Source organism: Heteronotia binoei, chromosome 5 (assembly GCF_032191835.1).
Source record: "Heteronotia binoei isolate CCM8104 ecotype False Entrance Well chromosome 5, APGP_CSIRO_Hbin_v1, whole genome shotgun sequence".
Taxonomy (NCBI): Eukaryota; Metazoa; Chordata; class Lepidosauria; order Squamata; family Gekkonidae; genus Heteronotia; species Heteronotia binoei.
Genome location: NC_083227.1, coordinates 116893692 through 116907286, shown reverse-complemented (window position 1 = coordinate 116907286; position 13595 = coordinate 116893692). Strand labels below are relative to the sequence as shown.

Genomic DNA, 13595 nt, shown 5'->3' with positions numbered 1-13595 from the left:
TAGTTACATTTATAATAATTGAACAATAATCGAAATCTGTAGATAATTGTGATTCTCTTTGAAGCTGTAAATATGAAATATGAGCGTTATTTGAAGCTGTAAATATGTAATATGGAAGTCATTTTCTTCAAACACCCATACTTACAGCTTTGAAGAATCTTACCATGAGTTCAATAAATGTAGTTTTATTCTCCTTTTTCTGCTGGTTTGTTTTGCAGCATAAAATACAGAAAAGAAGGCATTTCTATCTGGTCACTTGCTGGCTTTCACTCAGCATTTCTAATTGTCTGTTGACCCAGTAGTCAAATGAATAAATACACGGCCAGGAGCTGCACTCACAGACAGGAAGTAACTTTAATTAAATATTGTGAAAGTTGAAAAGTTTTTACAGCTTGAGTTTCTGCAAAAAAATTATAACAATCTCTACAGTAGTTAGTTCTCTCTAACAATAGGACTGTACAGTGTGTGTGTATCTATTCCAAAAGGTTTAGTTAAGGAGGTGAGAAATTAGTAGAATCAGAGATGATTTTCTTTTTAGATGCAGTCAGATACAATGAAGAGGAAATAGGCATCCTTCACACAATCCAGCCAATGTGGGGCTTCACTTGGTAAAGATTAAAACATGATCATTTCCACTTAAAGCCATATTCTGTAAAGAGCGGCATCTGTAATAATCACACAAAAGTTGTGGGGCTGAGGGGGCTTTTTAAATATAGATTCCCTTTTATCAGCACACTATAAATAGCTGGAGATAGAAACAAATTCTACATTTTGTCAAAGGATCTTTGGATGTTCAAAGAAAGGGATACATATGGACATGACTTTGCATGGGCATCTAAACAGATGCATCAGTCTGAATGGGATTCAGTGAAGGGCATGACTGGACAAAATATGGCTTTAAATTTGATTACATTGCAGTGCTGTTGCTCACTATGTGAATTAGAATAAATGTATGGACTATTGAGTAGCAATACATTGATATTCCTTATATTTTCCAGTTTCTTTATGTGTAAATATGTTCTTAACCATTCCATGGGCAATAACCTTTTGGAATTTTTCTCTTCTTTGTCCTCCCCCACCCCATTCCCTTTCCCAAAAGATCACACAGTGACATCTGAGTGAAATTCATTGCAAAATTCATACAGAAAGCATGCACAGTTGCAGCATTGTTGCTTGTCTAGAAAAAGTCACATTGTCTTAAGGTAACAAAACAGTTCGTTTGTGCTTTTCAAATTCCATTTTTTTCCTTAGAATGTTAGTGATGATTGACAGTTCTGGTGCGCAGTACAATGTACAAGTGAAATGAATATGATTTGCATTGTTAAGGCATCCAATCTGCTGGTTTATATTTATGTGAAAGACAGAGAAATATACAAGCAGACAAGAAAGAAAGTATTTTCATTGATTTCTATGAAGTTTCTCCCCATATTTAATGCACAAAAATGCGTCACTCCAAAGGGGAGAGATCCCATGCATATTAATAGAGTAAAACAGCATTAGATTTTTTTATAAGCCTCAAAAGCAAAGGATACTTTTAAAAAATCTACTTAACTAAATGCTACAAGAATAATATGCTACTTTTTGCCATATATTGGGAAAAAAACTTTTTAACTTACAAATAATACAAAAATAGACGATGGCTTTTGAGTGGAAATTAAACAAAAATGGAAGCATGGTTGAAAACAATTACTAAAAAACCCTATAAATGAATTGTATTAAAATCACATTTAAACAGCTAATACACCTGTGAGTGACCAAACGAATTAGCACTTTTCACATAGCAAACATACACAATAAAATAAACAGAGGGTGCTGCAGGGGGAAAAGCAATGTACAAATTCCAAAGATAAATACATTATTTATATGGATATTTTACAAAATCCTTCATTTTTTAAAAAAAGCTTTTTTTTCTTTAATTCAATTTGCAAGCATGTGCAATCTTAAAGGTAGTGAGCTCATTTTGCAAAATATGCAGTAATTCTTTTGTGTGTATGTGTGTGATTGAAAAACTGTCTTAAGACATTATAATGTATAAATATAACAATAACTTTGGCCAAAAAAAATCACCCAAAATCTACATTATTTATAACTACGTACAAAACGCAATGGCAAAGACAAAAGATTGGGTAATGCATCCTCTGAAGTTTGCTGCACCTTTGACTAAATATGTCACAAATAGTTTCCCAAAAAATGGAGCAAAATTCCTGTAAGTGAGGATGGGACCTGTAACCTTCCTATACTTTTCTCTCTTCTTCAACTCTCTTTCATATTTGTTGTTGAAGAAGCCATTACCTTTTATTTAAGAGATTATGTTTCCAACTGAAAGGGTTCATGAATACAAAAGCGATCGAAGCTTGAAACCGACCAATGTGTTTGTGTGCTTCTGGGCCGTCTGTGGACTGGCAGGATGAATCCTGTCTCTGCCTTTTGACCCCCAAAGGGAAAAAAAAACCCTAGAAACAAGCTAGGGATTATATTCTGGCTGAGAAAATGCAAAGAAAAATGTATAAAAGTGGCTCACATTTGTGCCTTTGTTCTGTTGCATCAAATCCCAAAGAGATTTGTATGCATAGACTGGGGTTAAACTGCATTTAAGAGAGTAAGGGAGGCCACTCATTTGGAAAGGTTTTGATATAAGCTAAAGATAGAGAGCCATGCTAATCTAATTCTGCAGTTTCAGCATTATATCCAGAGGCACTGGGTTTTCAAGGTAAAGTTGGGATATGCATGTCGTTAGCTACACTTTTGCTAATTTTCTGTCTTGCATTATTTACACAATCACCTAAGTACGATATTCTAAAAAACAGAGGGTCAAAAAAGTCTTACTGCCTCTAAAATAGACTTGGAATTCTAATTAATGGTGTGTGTGTATGTGTGTGTGTGTGTGAATATATATATACCTCCACACAAACATACCAAGAATGCAAAACGTCAGATGAGCAAACTTTCTCTGGATGAGTAACACGCATGAGCCAACCCTTAACTGGCATGGCCCTTTACTCTTCTAAGGAAAGAAAACAACCACCCTTATCTGGCACTTCTACTTCTGTTCCGTACAAGCTCATTTTAAGTGTTACCACTTGCCTTCTCTGCACACAGCTTTAAAAAATATTTTTTAATTAAATAAAAGGGCCATCTGTGATAGTGCCCCCTTCTCTCAGTATGATTTGTAACAGACAAATGGCAGCAGAGTTAAATCAAGGCTGGAAAAACAAAAAGAAAAAAAAGAGAGAGAAACATGGATGGATTTTCTTCATGACACAAAATAATTCTTTCTCCCAAGTACTTGGGCTGGACAGCTTGAATGAACACCTTGCACCTCCAGATTCTTCATGAATTTCAGTATTATATTGCAAGGATGGTGGTGAGGCTTTAAACTGTATTTATTTAAAAACTTTGCAAATATTGTGAACTTCCTCTTTAAAAAAAAAGAAAGAAAAGAAAAAGGCCTGAGTTAAAAGTTCCACTCTGGGACTTGTGTCTGATTTTGTTCAGAAGCAGAATCCAACCTTCTTCATTAGTAGAATTCTTCAAGGCAATTCTTTCACATGGGGGGGACGATCATGCCAGATATAGCTGTTAAAATAGGCAAGAGATGGGAAAGATCAGTCACTTTGCGCATGAGATCATCCATGTCAAACATTTACTAGCTGTGTATATGATACATTTAGGATTTTACACACTACACTGAGGAACAGCTTGGGGGCGGGGGGCATGCACTAAAATAAGACAAGAACTTAATTTAAGTTTTGTAACCCTAGAAAATTAAATGAAAGTTTGTGGCAAGAAGCCTTAAAAATATGACAATATATATTAGGAAGGTAGTCCCATGTAAGTTAAAATATTCAAAAAATCTGTTAAGTCTCAATCCAAATCTCATTCATAAGAATCAGAAGTGACTTTTATACCATCAGTGAACATCTTAGGCAGGATTGCATTATGATTTTTGTGGGCCCTAGGCACTTTTGCCTTTGTGGGCCCCTCCCACCACAATAATATCAATATTAAAATTATTTTTGATATAACTTTAAATACTTCAGCTTTTTTCTGTGTTAGACAAAATGTAATAGATTTTCGTGGGTTCTAAAATTTCATTTTTTTTTTCTGATTTGAGACAAAGATTTAAACACTTTCACCCTAAAAGTTCATTTTCCTCCTTTTGATTTTAAAAGAAATTAAAACATTTTCATGGCCCCCTAAAAGTACTGTGGGCCCTAGGCACTGTGCCTACTGTTGGCCCTGATCTTAGGTTGAAATCAGGAAGTCTGCTTTTGCTGAAGCAAAGCTCCTTGCTTGGTAAAATGAAGTCAATGGATCTAACCCTCCAAACTAGGCTTCCCAATCCCCAGGTCCCAGCAGAGATCCCCCATTTTGACAGGCTTCTCCCCGCCCCCAGCCAGCTGGCCAGTAGGGGAAGCCCTGCCCCCACAGTCATTCTGTAGATTTAGAGCTCCTGCAGGGTTAGAAACCTGCAAACAGTTTTTAAAATGTGTGCCTTTAAGGCTGTGTAGGAAGTAGGGAACAGGAAGGGCTTCATGGGAAAGGATCAGTAACAGTTTCCTCAGAGAACGGCCCCTCCCTTTCTTATGCTTTCATTTTCAGAGCCAGTAAAGTTCTGCAGGAACAAGACCCAGTAAGTATTTGTGCATATGAGAGAGGGAGGGGGCAGGGGATTCCCTAGTTTGGAGGCCTTCACCCCACTTTAGAAAGTGTGAGGGGGGAGGAAAATGTCTACTGGGCACTCTATTATTCCCTATGGAGAATGATTCCCATAGGAAATAATGGGGAATTGATCAGCAGGTATTGGGGGCTCTCGGGGGGGGGGCTATTTTTGAGGTAGAGACACCAAAATTTTAGTATAGCATCTAGTGCCTCTCCCCAAAATGCCCCCCAAGTTTCAAAACAACTGGACTAGAGGGTCCAATTCTATGAGCCCCAAAATATGGTGCCCCTATCCTTCATTATTTCCTATGGAAGAAAGGCATTTGAAAAGGTGTGCTGCCCCTTTAAATGTGATGGCCAGAACTCCCTTGGAGTTCAATTATGCTTGTCACACCTTTGTTCCTTGCTCCACCCCCCCCCAATGTCTCCTGGCTCCACCCCCAAAGTCTCTTGGCTCCGCCCCCAAAGTCCCCAGATATTTCTTGAATTGGACTTGGCAACCCTACTCCAAACTGTATGCAAGGAAATTCAAAACAACAATTTCATAAATCTGAGTACATATTGACCCTGCTTCAGGAGAAAGGCATATGCATGGAAAGGGGGAGAATGCAAATGTTTTTCTGCGGCTGATCCAGGGCCCAAATGTCTCTTAAGATGCAGGAGAGAAAACTGAATCCCTCTTAGTGATGATTATATGATCTATATTGAATCCAATCTAACTGGGCCTTTCTGTCCAGAATACATTGAAATATGCATATTTCCCCATTAAACCATGGCAAATGGGCTTGTTTTGATTGCTCAGGTATTTTTTCTATTTAAGATTTCATATACTCCTAATATACAGAAGCCATTTTCAACAATATTTAAAAAAACACATCAACACCTGAATCGCTAGCCATCTCTTCCCTTCCCATTCCCATCCATATTGAGCTTATTTTATATTATATTCTTAGAATTGTAATCTTCTGTAAACTTTTCAGAAAGAGATGAGCAGCAAAGTTGTCTTCCCCATGTACATGTGGAGAAGATAACACTCTACTGTTACTCATTCAGAACTTCGAAGGACATTTGGCAAAGTTGCAACACACTTTGATCACCTAGAAAACCCCTTGAGTGTAACCAATTTTAACTTCCTGCACTACTCATGAATTTGAGCAAGTTCAAATTTCATCTGCCTAAGCCCTTGATTTTGTATTTTGCTTTGCAATGCAGACAGACTCACATACACATAACACCCCCCCCCCCCAACAGTTCATAAACTATTTCCTATTGCACTGTCTGAGATTAGTGCTTTACATTAATTGTAACTCAGATTTGGTTTACATATAAATGTTGTAGCATGGCTGACTTTGAAAATCTGTTTTCATATGGTTTGATAGCCCACATAGCTATCAAACCATCTGTTTTCATATGGTTTGATAGCACACATAGCATTGCAGTTATAATGTATGTAAACACTGAACATCTTGGCCACCTCAACGGTGCAGTTAGTTTCAAAATCACATCGCTATGATGTTGGCCTAGGAAGTAGTCACATGATGTAGACAAATTATGTGATTAAAGCTTAGAAATGTTATCACAACTATGTAGGACTCCAAGCAGGCAGAAACAACTGTTCACCAGTAGTCACACCACTGCTGTAACATATGCAACATATTCCATATGAGCCCCTGAAGAGGTAGTAGGTTCTAGGTTCTTGCCAGTCAGGATGGGAGGGAGCTTTCTGGGTGTGGGGGGCAAGTGGACAATGTCACTGTGTGTGACATTGCCATGATGTCACTTTCACATTGCTGTCATGATGATGCCACTTCCACATGATGTCATCACATTGGGGATTTCATGCCAGGTCATGGCTGTTGGGTTGGGGCCAGTGGCAGGCAAGAGCCTGCAAAATTGGGGGATCCCCAGCTGGCAACTGTAGGTGGCATTTATGAGGCTTCCACTCAACTTGAGTTCCAGCTTGTTTCCTCAAAATCTCAAAAATGTATAAGGTGATCTATAGCATATAGTAAGAAATAAACTCTTCCAGTCCACCAACTTGTTTAAACAATTACTTCAGTTTAAGGCCAATTACCCATCATGTCGACTCCAATTGTACTAAATTGATTCATATCATGGGACTGACATATAACTCACCTGTGGATCAGGCTGTTTGCGCACTAGACATAAAAGGCTCCATAGAGATAACTTATTGCCACTCTTTCTGTGAAATGCCAGAGTGAAACACTGGAAGCTAATACAATAATTGTAACTGGGACTTGCACATGGCCCACATAGTTGCAACAAGACTGCCTTTTTAAAATGCAGGCTGCATGGTTGGTTTGTGAGAGGACTGGTCTTTGGACCAATGCACTTCACAAACACATGATTTAAAATGAGCCATCTCAGGCATCTGGGCAAATGATTTCTTGGTTCTAATTCATTGTGCTTTAATTATAACTGCAATAATTTGATAAGAACCAGCTAGAGCAGAGGTGTCAAACATATGGCTCGTGGGATGGAACTGGCCCTCTGAGGTCGTTAATTTGTCTCATGGGTAGAGTGCCCCACCATGATCGCCCTCCGGCAGTTAAATATTTACTGCCAATTACTCTTGGGAACAGCAGTAAGATTGGCAGCTCCATGTGACTGACTTTTTCCTGGTGGTTTTGATCAGCTACTTCCTCTTTTCCCATGAAAATCCCACCCCCCTCAATACTTGGGTATGCCTCTCCTTGCCTTGCTGCTGTGGGTCTCTGTGTGTACAAAACCAAGTTTGAGTCCAGTGGCATCTTAAGACCAATGAAGTTTTCTTTAAGATAGGAGCTGGGTCTGCTTCCTCTTTCCCTCCCCCTCCCCGAATGTCACTGTGTGTTCAAAGCCAAGTTTGAGTCCAGTGGCACCTTAAGATCAACAAAGTTTTCTTCAAAGTATGAGCTTTCCTGTGCCTTGCTACTCTCTCTCTCTGTTTGTGTATTCTTGTTATGCTGTAGTTCTCCCAGGTGCACATGGGCCCACCTCTCCCTCTTCCCCTAGCCTTGCTACCGAGGGTCTGTGTGTGTGTGCAAAGAAAGCCAGTGAGGTGGGCATTAAGCTTAGAGTGTTTGTCCAGACCAAGTTCACCCAGCACATTTCATTTTATCGACTGGTGATTTTGAACCTAAGCCTCCAAATAGTAGGCTCATACTGACCACTATACATTGCTGTCCGTTTATTATTGCACTGCCTGTTAGGAGTTGCAGTTATGTTTCTGGAGAGGACTATAGCTATGTGACAAACACTTGTTTAATTTTGTAGACTCCTCACTCCAGGAAGCATGGGGACATCAGTAACAAAATATTGCAAGAGAGTTAATGTTTTAAGCATGTTTGTATTTTAAGTAAAAAAGGGTATTGTGTGTGGGGGAAGGTATTTGTAAAATTCCTGCATTGTACAGGGGGTTGGACTAGATGACCCTGGAAGTCCCTTCCAACTCTATTATAATATATTTGTGTTTGTCTGTATCTTTTATAAACTTTATATCTCTGCTACCTGGTATTACATTTTATGACACACGTGGATGGCCCAACAAAGTCTCATTTATTAGGCCCTCATAACAAATGAGTTTGACACCCCTGAGCTAGAGTGAAAGGTTTGCAGACTTGGGGGTTAGGAAGCAAGAGGGAATGTTTTCTCTGCAAACATCACCATATGCACAAAAATTATAGGACCAATCAGCAAAGGGAGAAGGTAGTTTAAGCAGACAGCAGCAACTAAATAAAGTAAGACAGGGATGCAACATGTAGCTATGCTACTAGAATTTGGCATCCAAGAGGTAAGACCTCTTCTGGCAGCATAACAATCATTCCTTTTAAAAATAAATCTGTTGCATCTCTTATTTTCTCACAAATCAGATCAGAATTTCCTCTTCGCTAAGTAAACTGCGGGGGGGGGGGGATCACTGATTGTTGCTTCTTAATGCAGATGCCCACATTATATACCCTGCACTGTCTTCAAGGGTTCTCTCACATCCACAGAGCTATTTTCAGGGATCACAGTTTAGCTGCAGGCCCTGTGCTCTCCTTGAAACTAAGTAAGAAAGATCAGCAGAGCTACACTAATAGCCCTTTGGATCCAGGACTTTTTTTGTAGCAGGAATTGTTTTGCATATTAGGCCATACACCCCTGATGTAGCCAATCCTCCTGGAGCTTACAGTAGGCCTCGTAATAAGAGCCCTGTAAGCTCTTGGAGGATTGGCCACATCAGGGAGTGTGGCCCAATATGCAAAGGAGTTCCTGCTACAAAAAAGCCCTGTTTAGATCTAACCCCTTATTTAAAAACCACAGTGGAAGAACAATTTGGTTATTTATTTTTTTTGCTGACATCTGATAGTTCATGGTTTAAATTTTCAATCATTTACTTTTCTAATAACACTCTACATTTAAAGATTAGTTATTGAAAATCTGAAAAATAGTAGCAAAGATTGTTTTAATTAGACATTGGAAAGTTGCTGAAATTCCAACACTTGATATTGCCAAAATGGAAGTATTATTGAAAATTATATGGATAATCAGTGATATACTTTGTAAATCACGAGAATGATCATTGGAAAAAAATACAATTTGAATTGCATGCCTATATAATTGTATAATAAGAAATACTATATTTTTAAAAAAATCAAAAACAAAAACATGGATAAAACATTATATCAAACCAAACATTTTTACATTATTACTGAGTCAAAGTGATCATGACAATGTAAACACACAATACAATGAGCATAGGAAGAAGATAACATTTCCACTTTTGTTGGACTCATGGAAGCATCAAGCTCCTACTTGATAACATAGGCAGCAGTTAATGAGCATGCCAATTATATCCCAAATTTGTTCAACAAAAACTGAGATCACAGGATTGACAGGATTGACCATGAACAGATATCATATTTTGACTCCAGGATCCAAATATACTATCCAAGCTTCAAAATTCTTAATAGCTATGTAATGGGAACAATTTAGATTTCTCCCTCCCCAATCTACCCATAAATTCCCATATAGGAGTCCTAAATCTGTTTTTGGAGAGAGTTTGTTTTCTCCTATCAACTACATTAGAGAAATCTGCCACCTAATTTATTGATATATTATTTATAGTTGAGGATGGAAGGGGAAACATTCCCCAATGTGACATGTGCCAATTAAGGCTGTCAATTCGGATAAAGGTTTACCAAATATTTACCAAATATAGCCTTTTCGGAAAATATTCGGAAATAGGTATTCTGGATAGGCATCTGAGCCTATTTTTAAAGTCCAAATACCAGATTTCCGAATAATTACAGTATTATTTGGAAATATTAAGTAAAGGTATTCCTTCCATAGAAAACAATGGGAAAAGGGAAAAGGCAGTCTATGATTGCCTTTCCTGCCTTTCCCTGGCCTTTTCCTACCTCTGGCTGGGGTGAGGGAATGGGGGGGGGGGGAGGCCTCTGACCAATCAGAGACATGCATTTCTGCAAATTGGAAATACATGGCTCTGCAGGACTCTGCAGGGCTTTTTTTTTGTTGTGCAAAGTCGGGAGAAGGGAGAAACTGCAATTCTTCAATGGAGGAAGGTGTGGGGGGTGGGGCCTGGTAACCCTTCCTGGTTTGCTGTGCTCTGATGCTTTGGACCTTGGGTAGCCTGTTCTGGTCCCTTGGGTCAAGGTCACTATTCCCTACCATTTTCCTGTGGGCATCTGGGTGAGAAACCCAGAAGGGGCATGGTTGTTGCACTTAGGAAACACTCCCAAGTATTGTTTTGGGCTGGCCTGGAGAGCTGGCATCTTTAGATGGTATGTTCTGTAGCAGGGAGGCTGGCATCTGGGTGAGAAACCCGGAAGCGGCATGTTTGGTGTGCTTGGGCAACTCTCCAAGTGTTGTTTGGGGCTGGCCTGGAGAGCTGGCATCCTTAGATGGTGTGTTCTGTGGCAGGGAGGCTGGCATCTGGGTGAGAAACCTGGAAACAGCATGGTTGGTGCACTTGGGCAACTCTCTCAGTGTTGTTTGGGGCTGGCCTGGAGAGCTAGCATCCTTAGATGGTGTGTTCTGTGGCAGGGAGGCTGGCATCTGGGTGAGATACCTGGAAGCAGTGTGGTTGGTGTGCTTGGGCAACTCTCCCAGTGTTGTTTGGGGCTGGCCTGGAGAGCTGGCATCTGGGTTTGCTGCAGAGCAGACCTGGAGCAGATTGTGTTTTGTGTGGTGCTGAAGTAGGCAACTGAGTTTATATTGGGGCCAGGGTGCATATAGAGTAGGTAAATAGATTTAGTGCATTGGGGTCCTATAGGATTCTCCGATTTGAAGTTAGGTTTGGCTTTGGGTGCCCCAGGAATTGGACCCCCTGGCCCAATCTTTTTGGGACTTGGAGGTTTTGTAGGGGAGAGTCCCCTGAAGCTGCCCTGCAATTTTGGGGGCTCTCCCTCAAACCCCCTCCCCTCCAGGAAGCTTCCAATATACCCTATTTTGCCATTGACTTCAATGGCCCATAGGGTATAATGGCGGAATGGGGGTGCCCCTGGAAAGGGACCCCCTGGCCCAATCTTTTTGAGAATTGGGGGTCTTGTAGGGATGAGTCCCCTGCAGGTTCCCTGCAAGTTTGGGGGCTCTCCTTCAAATCCCCTCCCCTCCAAGTGGCTTCCAATATACCCTATTTTGCCATTGACTTCAATGGCTCATAGGATATAATGGGAGCCGAATACCAAATATATCCGAATATACCTGTATATTAAGATATATCCGAATACCTTATTTGGTAATATCTGGAATACCAAAAAATTTATTACCGAATATTTCCAAATCCGGATATTACTGAATTTTTTGTTGTTGACAGCCCTAGTGCTAATATATGCATTAAGGTAGTTTTGTGAAATTGTCAGTAGTGTACATAGGAATTACATGCCCCTACAAATAAATGCCACCCATGAAAATTATCGAAGAGGCTTTCCATAGAAAACACACAAACCTTTAGAACAGTGTCATTAAGCTCCTTGCCACCACCATCCCATCTCTTTTCAGAAGGGTATAAACAAAGAATCTGTACTGCATACTGCACTTTTCAATCTCTCTGATGCCAACTGAATGTAGAATCCCAACGAGCAGGGAAAATTATTTTGCAGTCTTGATCAATTTTGTTTTAGTTTTGCTCTGTAAAACTAAGGTTTATTTTTCTATTTTTTATTTTTGTATTACTTTTGAGATTTTAATAAACTATTTAAAACTAAAAAAAAAAAATGTCTCATGGGATTGTATTACAAAATGTATGTACCTGTGTTATGGTCTAGACAAGTGATGGCTGTGCTCTGGTCCTCATAATAAATCAACACAGATGGACCATCATAGGAATGAATGCTGTTTACTTTATGTCAAGAAAGAAATGATTAGATACACAAGAAGATTATTGACATGTACCCTAGTCTTCCTCCAGCTTATTGGTTCTTCTTCCAACAGTAGGAGTTGGAGCTACTTACACTGGAGGAAGGCTTCTTAAGCTGGAAGAAAACTGCAGACTTTGATCAATGGAGTAGCGGGATAACTCCTCTATGGAGTTACCGTGATCCTTCCCATGTAAGTATACTGTCCTTTCTCATTCCTTATTATTAAACTGTCAAGATAACAGGTGATGAACAATAGCAGAACTAGATAAGATGCTGGGAGCTCCACAGAGTTCCCAGCCGTTTCCCCCCCTTATAAAAATCAGATGGCACAAGGACACAAGCCAATCAGGACCATAGCACGAAGAAAGAATTTTTTTTTATAAAGCATTTTCTCCATGCAGTTTTCCTCAGTTGAGAGAGACCAGTGAAGCCCATTTGCCCAATTATGGCAAGCAAATATGTCATGAGCTTGTATCAGTATATCCGCCCAATCAGGGCAAACAGCAGTTCTATGGAGCCATTTCATACGATGGTGGAGGGAAAGCTTCATCTCTCTTCACTCTGTGGTCTCAATCAGAATCTGGGACACATAAAAGGACCGATTTCACATTCACCCTTATGCTGCTCTCACACCTGTCTTCTCAACGCGGCGTCCTCCTGATTTCCTACCATTTGTGCCAGGGCTGCAGCAAACATCATGGGTTTTGTGCAGCAAATGGAAACCACTAAAAACCAGTTTCCATTTGCTGCACGAAAACCGTGATGTTTGTCGCAAACCCAGCACAAATAGTGGGAAATGTGGAGGACGCCGCACTGAGAAGACGGACGTGAGAGAGGCATAAGGTGAGTGCAAAATCAGCCACTGATTTCAACATTTTTTTAAAAAACACCAGGAACTCCCAGTATGTTGTCTAGTGGAGCTCCCAGTATCTTGTCTAGTTCTGCCCAAAAGCATTTTTATAGATTTTCTGTAATGGGCATTTCTGATAACTCCACAATAATTTTGTAAGTTAAAATATTCTTCCTTAGGAAAGTTTAATATCTCATTGAAGGTAACAGTGAGATATTGTGCCAATGGAACAAGAATGGTGTAACATATAGCCCAAATAGAGTCCCCCCCCCAAAAAAGAACACCAATTATTATTATTACCATAGAAGAAGCCTAATATTTCTGAATTAAATTACAAGTCAAAAGGCAGAATGACATTCTGAATTTCCTCCTGCTTAAAAGGTTTCATATTTCCATTCTGCCAGGGCCTTATCATGCTACTTTTTGTACTTTAAGTGCCGAGTGTAACAAGACCACTTAGGCTTTTTCCTGCTTCAACCTGCAATCGATTTTGAAAAATAAAATATCACAGAGAATTTTTTTTCTCTAGTTATGACAGCAAAACCTCCTTACTAAAGAAAGAATTTTTTAAAAAATAAAAACCATGAATGAGGATTATTTCTCCCTATTATGTCCTAATGTATGAAGATGTTCTATCAAAGAAAAAACCCGAAAGCAAACGTGTCCTTCATATCTTTGCAAACTGCACAGCAAGAATACCAAGAAAACTTGTTGTTCTA

The 13595-nt window shown here is 39.6% G+C and overlaps 1 protein-coding gene across 5 annotated transcripts in view; it reads right to left on the bottom strand.

Annotated features, from left to right (window-relative positions):
• Nucleotides 1-335: 335 nt before the first annotated feature.
• The window catches only part of EBF1 (EBF transcription factor 1), a 553072-nt gene continuing 539812 nt past the window's right edge, over nucleotides 336-13595 (bottom strand). For all 5 annotated transcript variants that reach the window (XM_060240230.1, XM_060240234.1, XM_060240231.1 and 2 more), the window contains one exon: nucleotides 336-3576. Coding sequence is in view for 1 of the 5 variants with exons in the window: in XM_060240234.1 (XP_060096217.1) it covers nucleotides 3545-3576 (32 nt within the window). In the remaining 4 variants the exon portion in view is untranslated. The remainder of the gene's footprint in view (nucleotides 3577-13595) is intronic.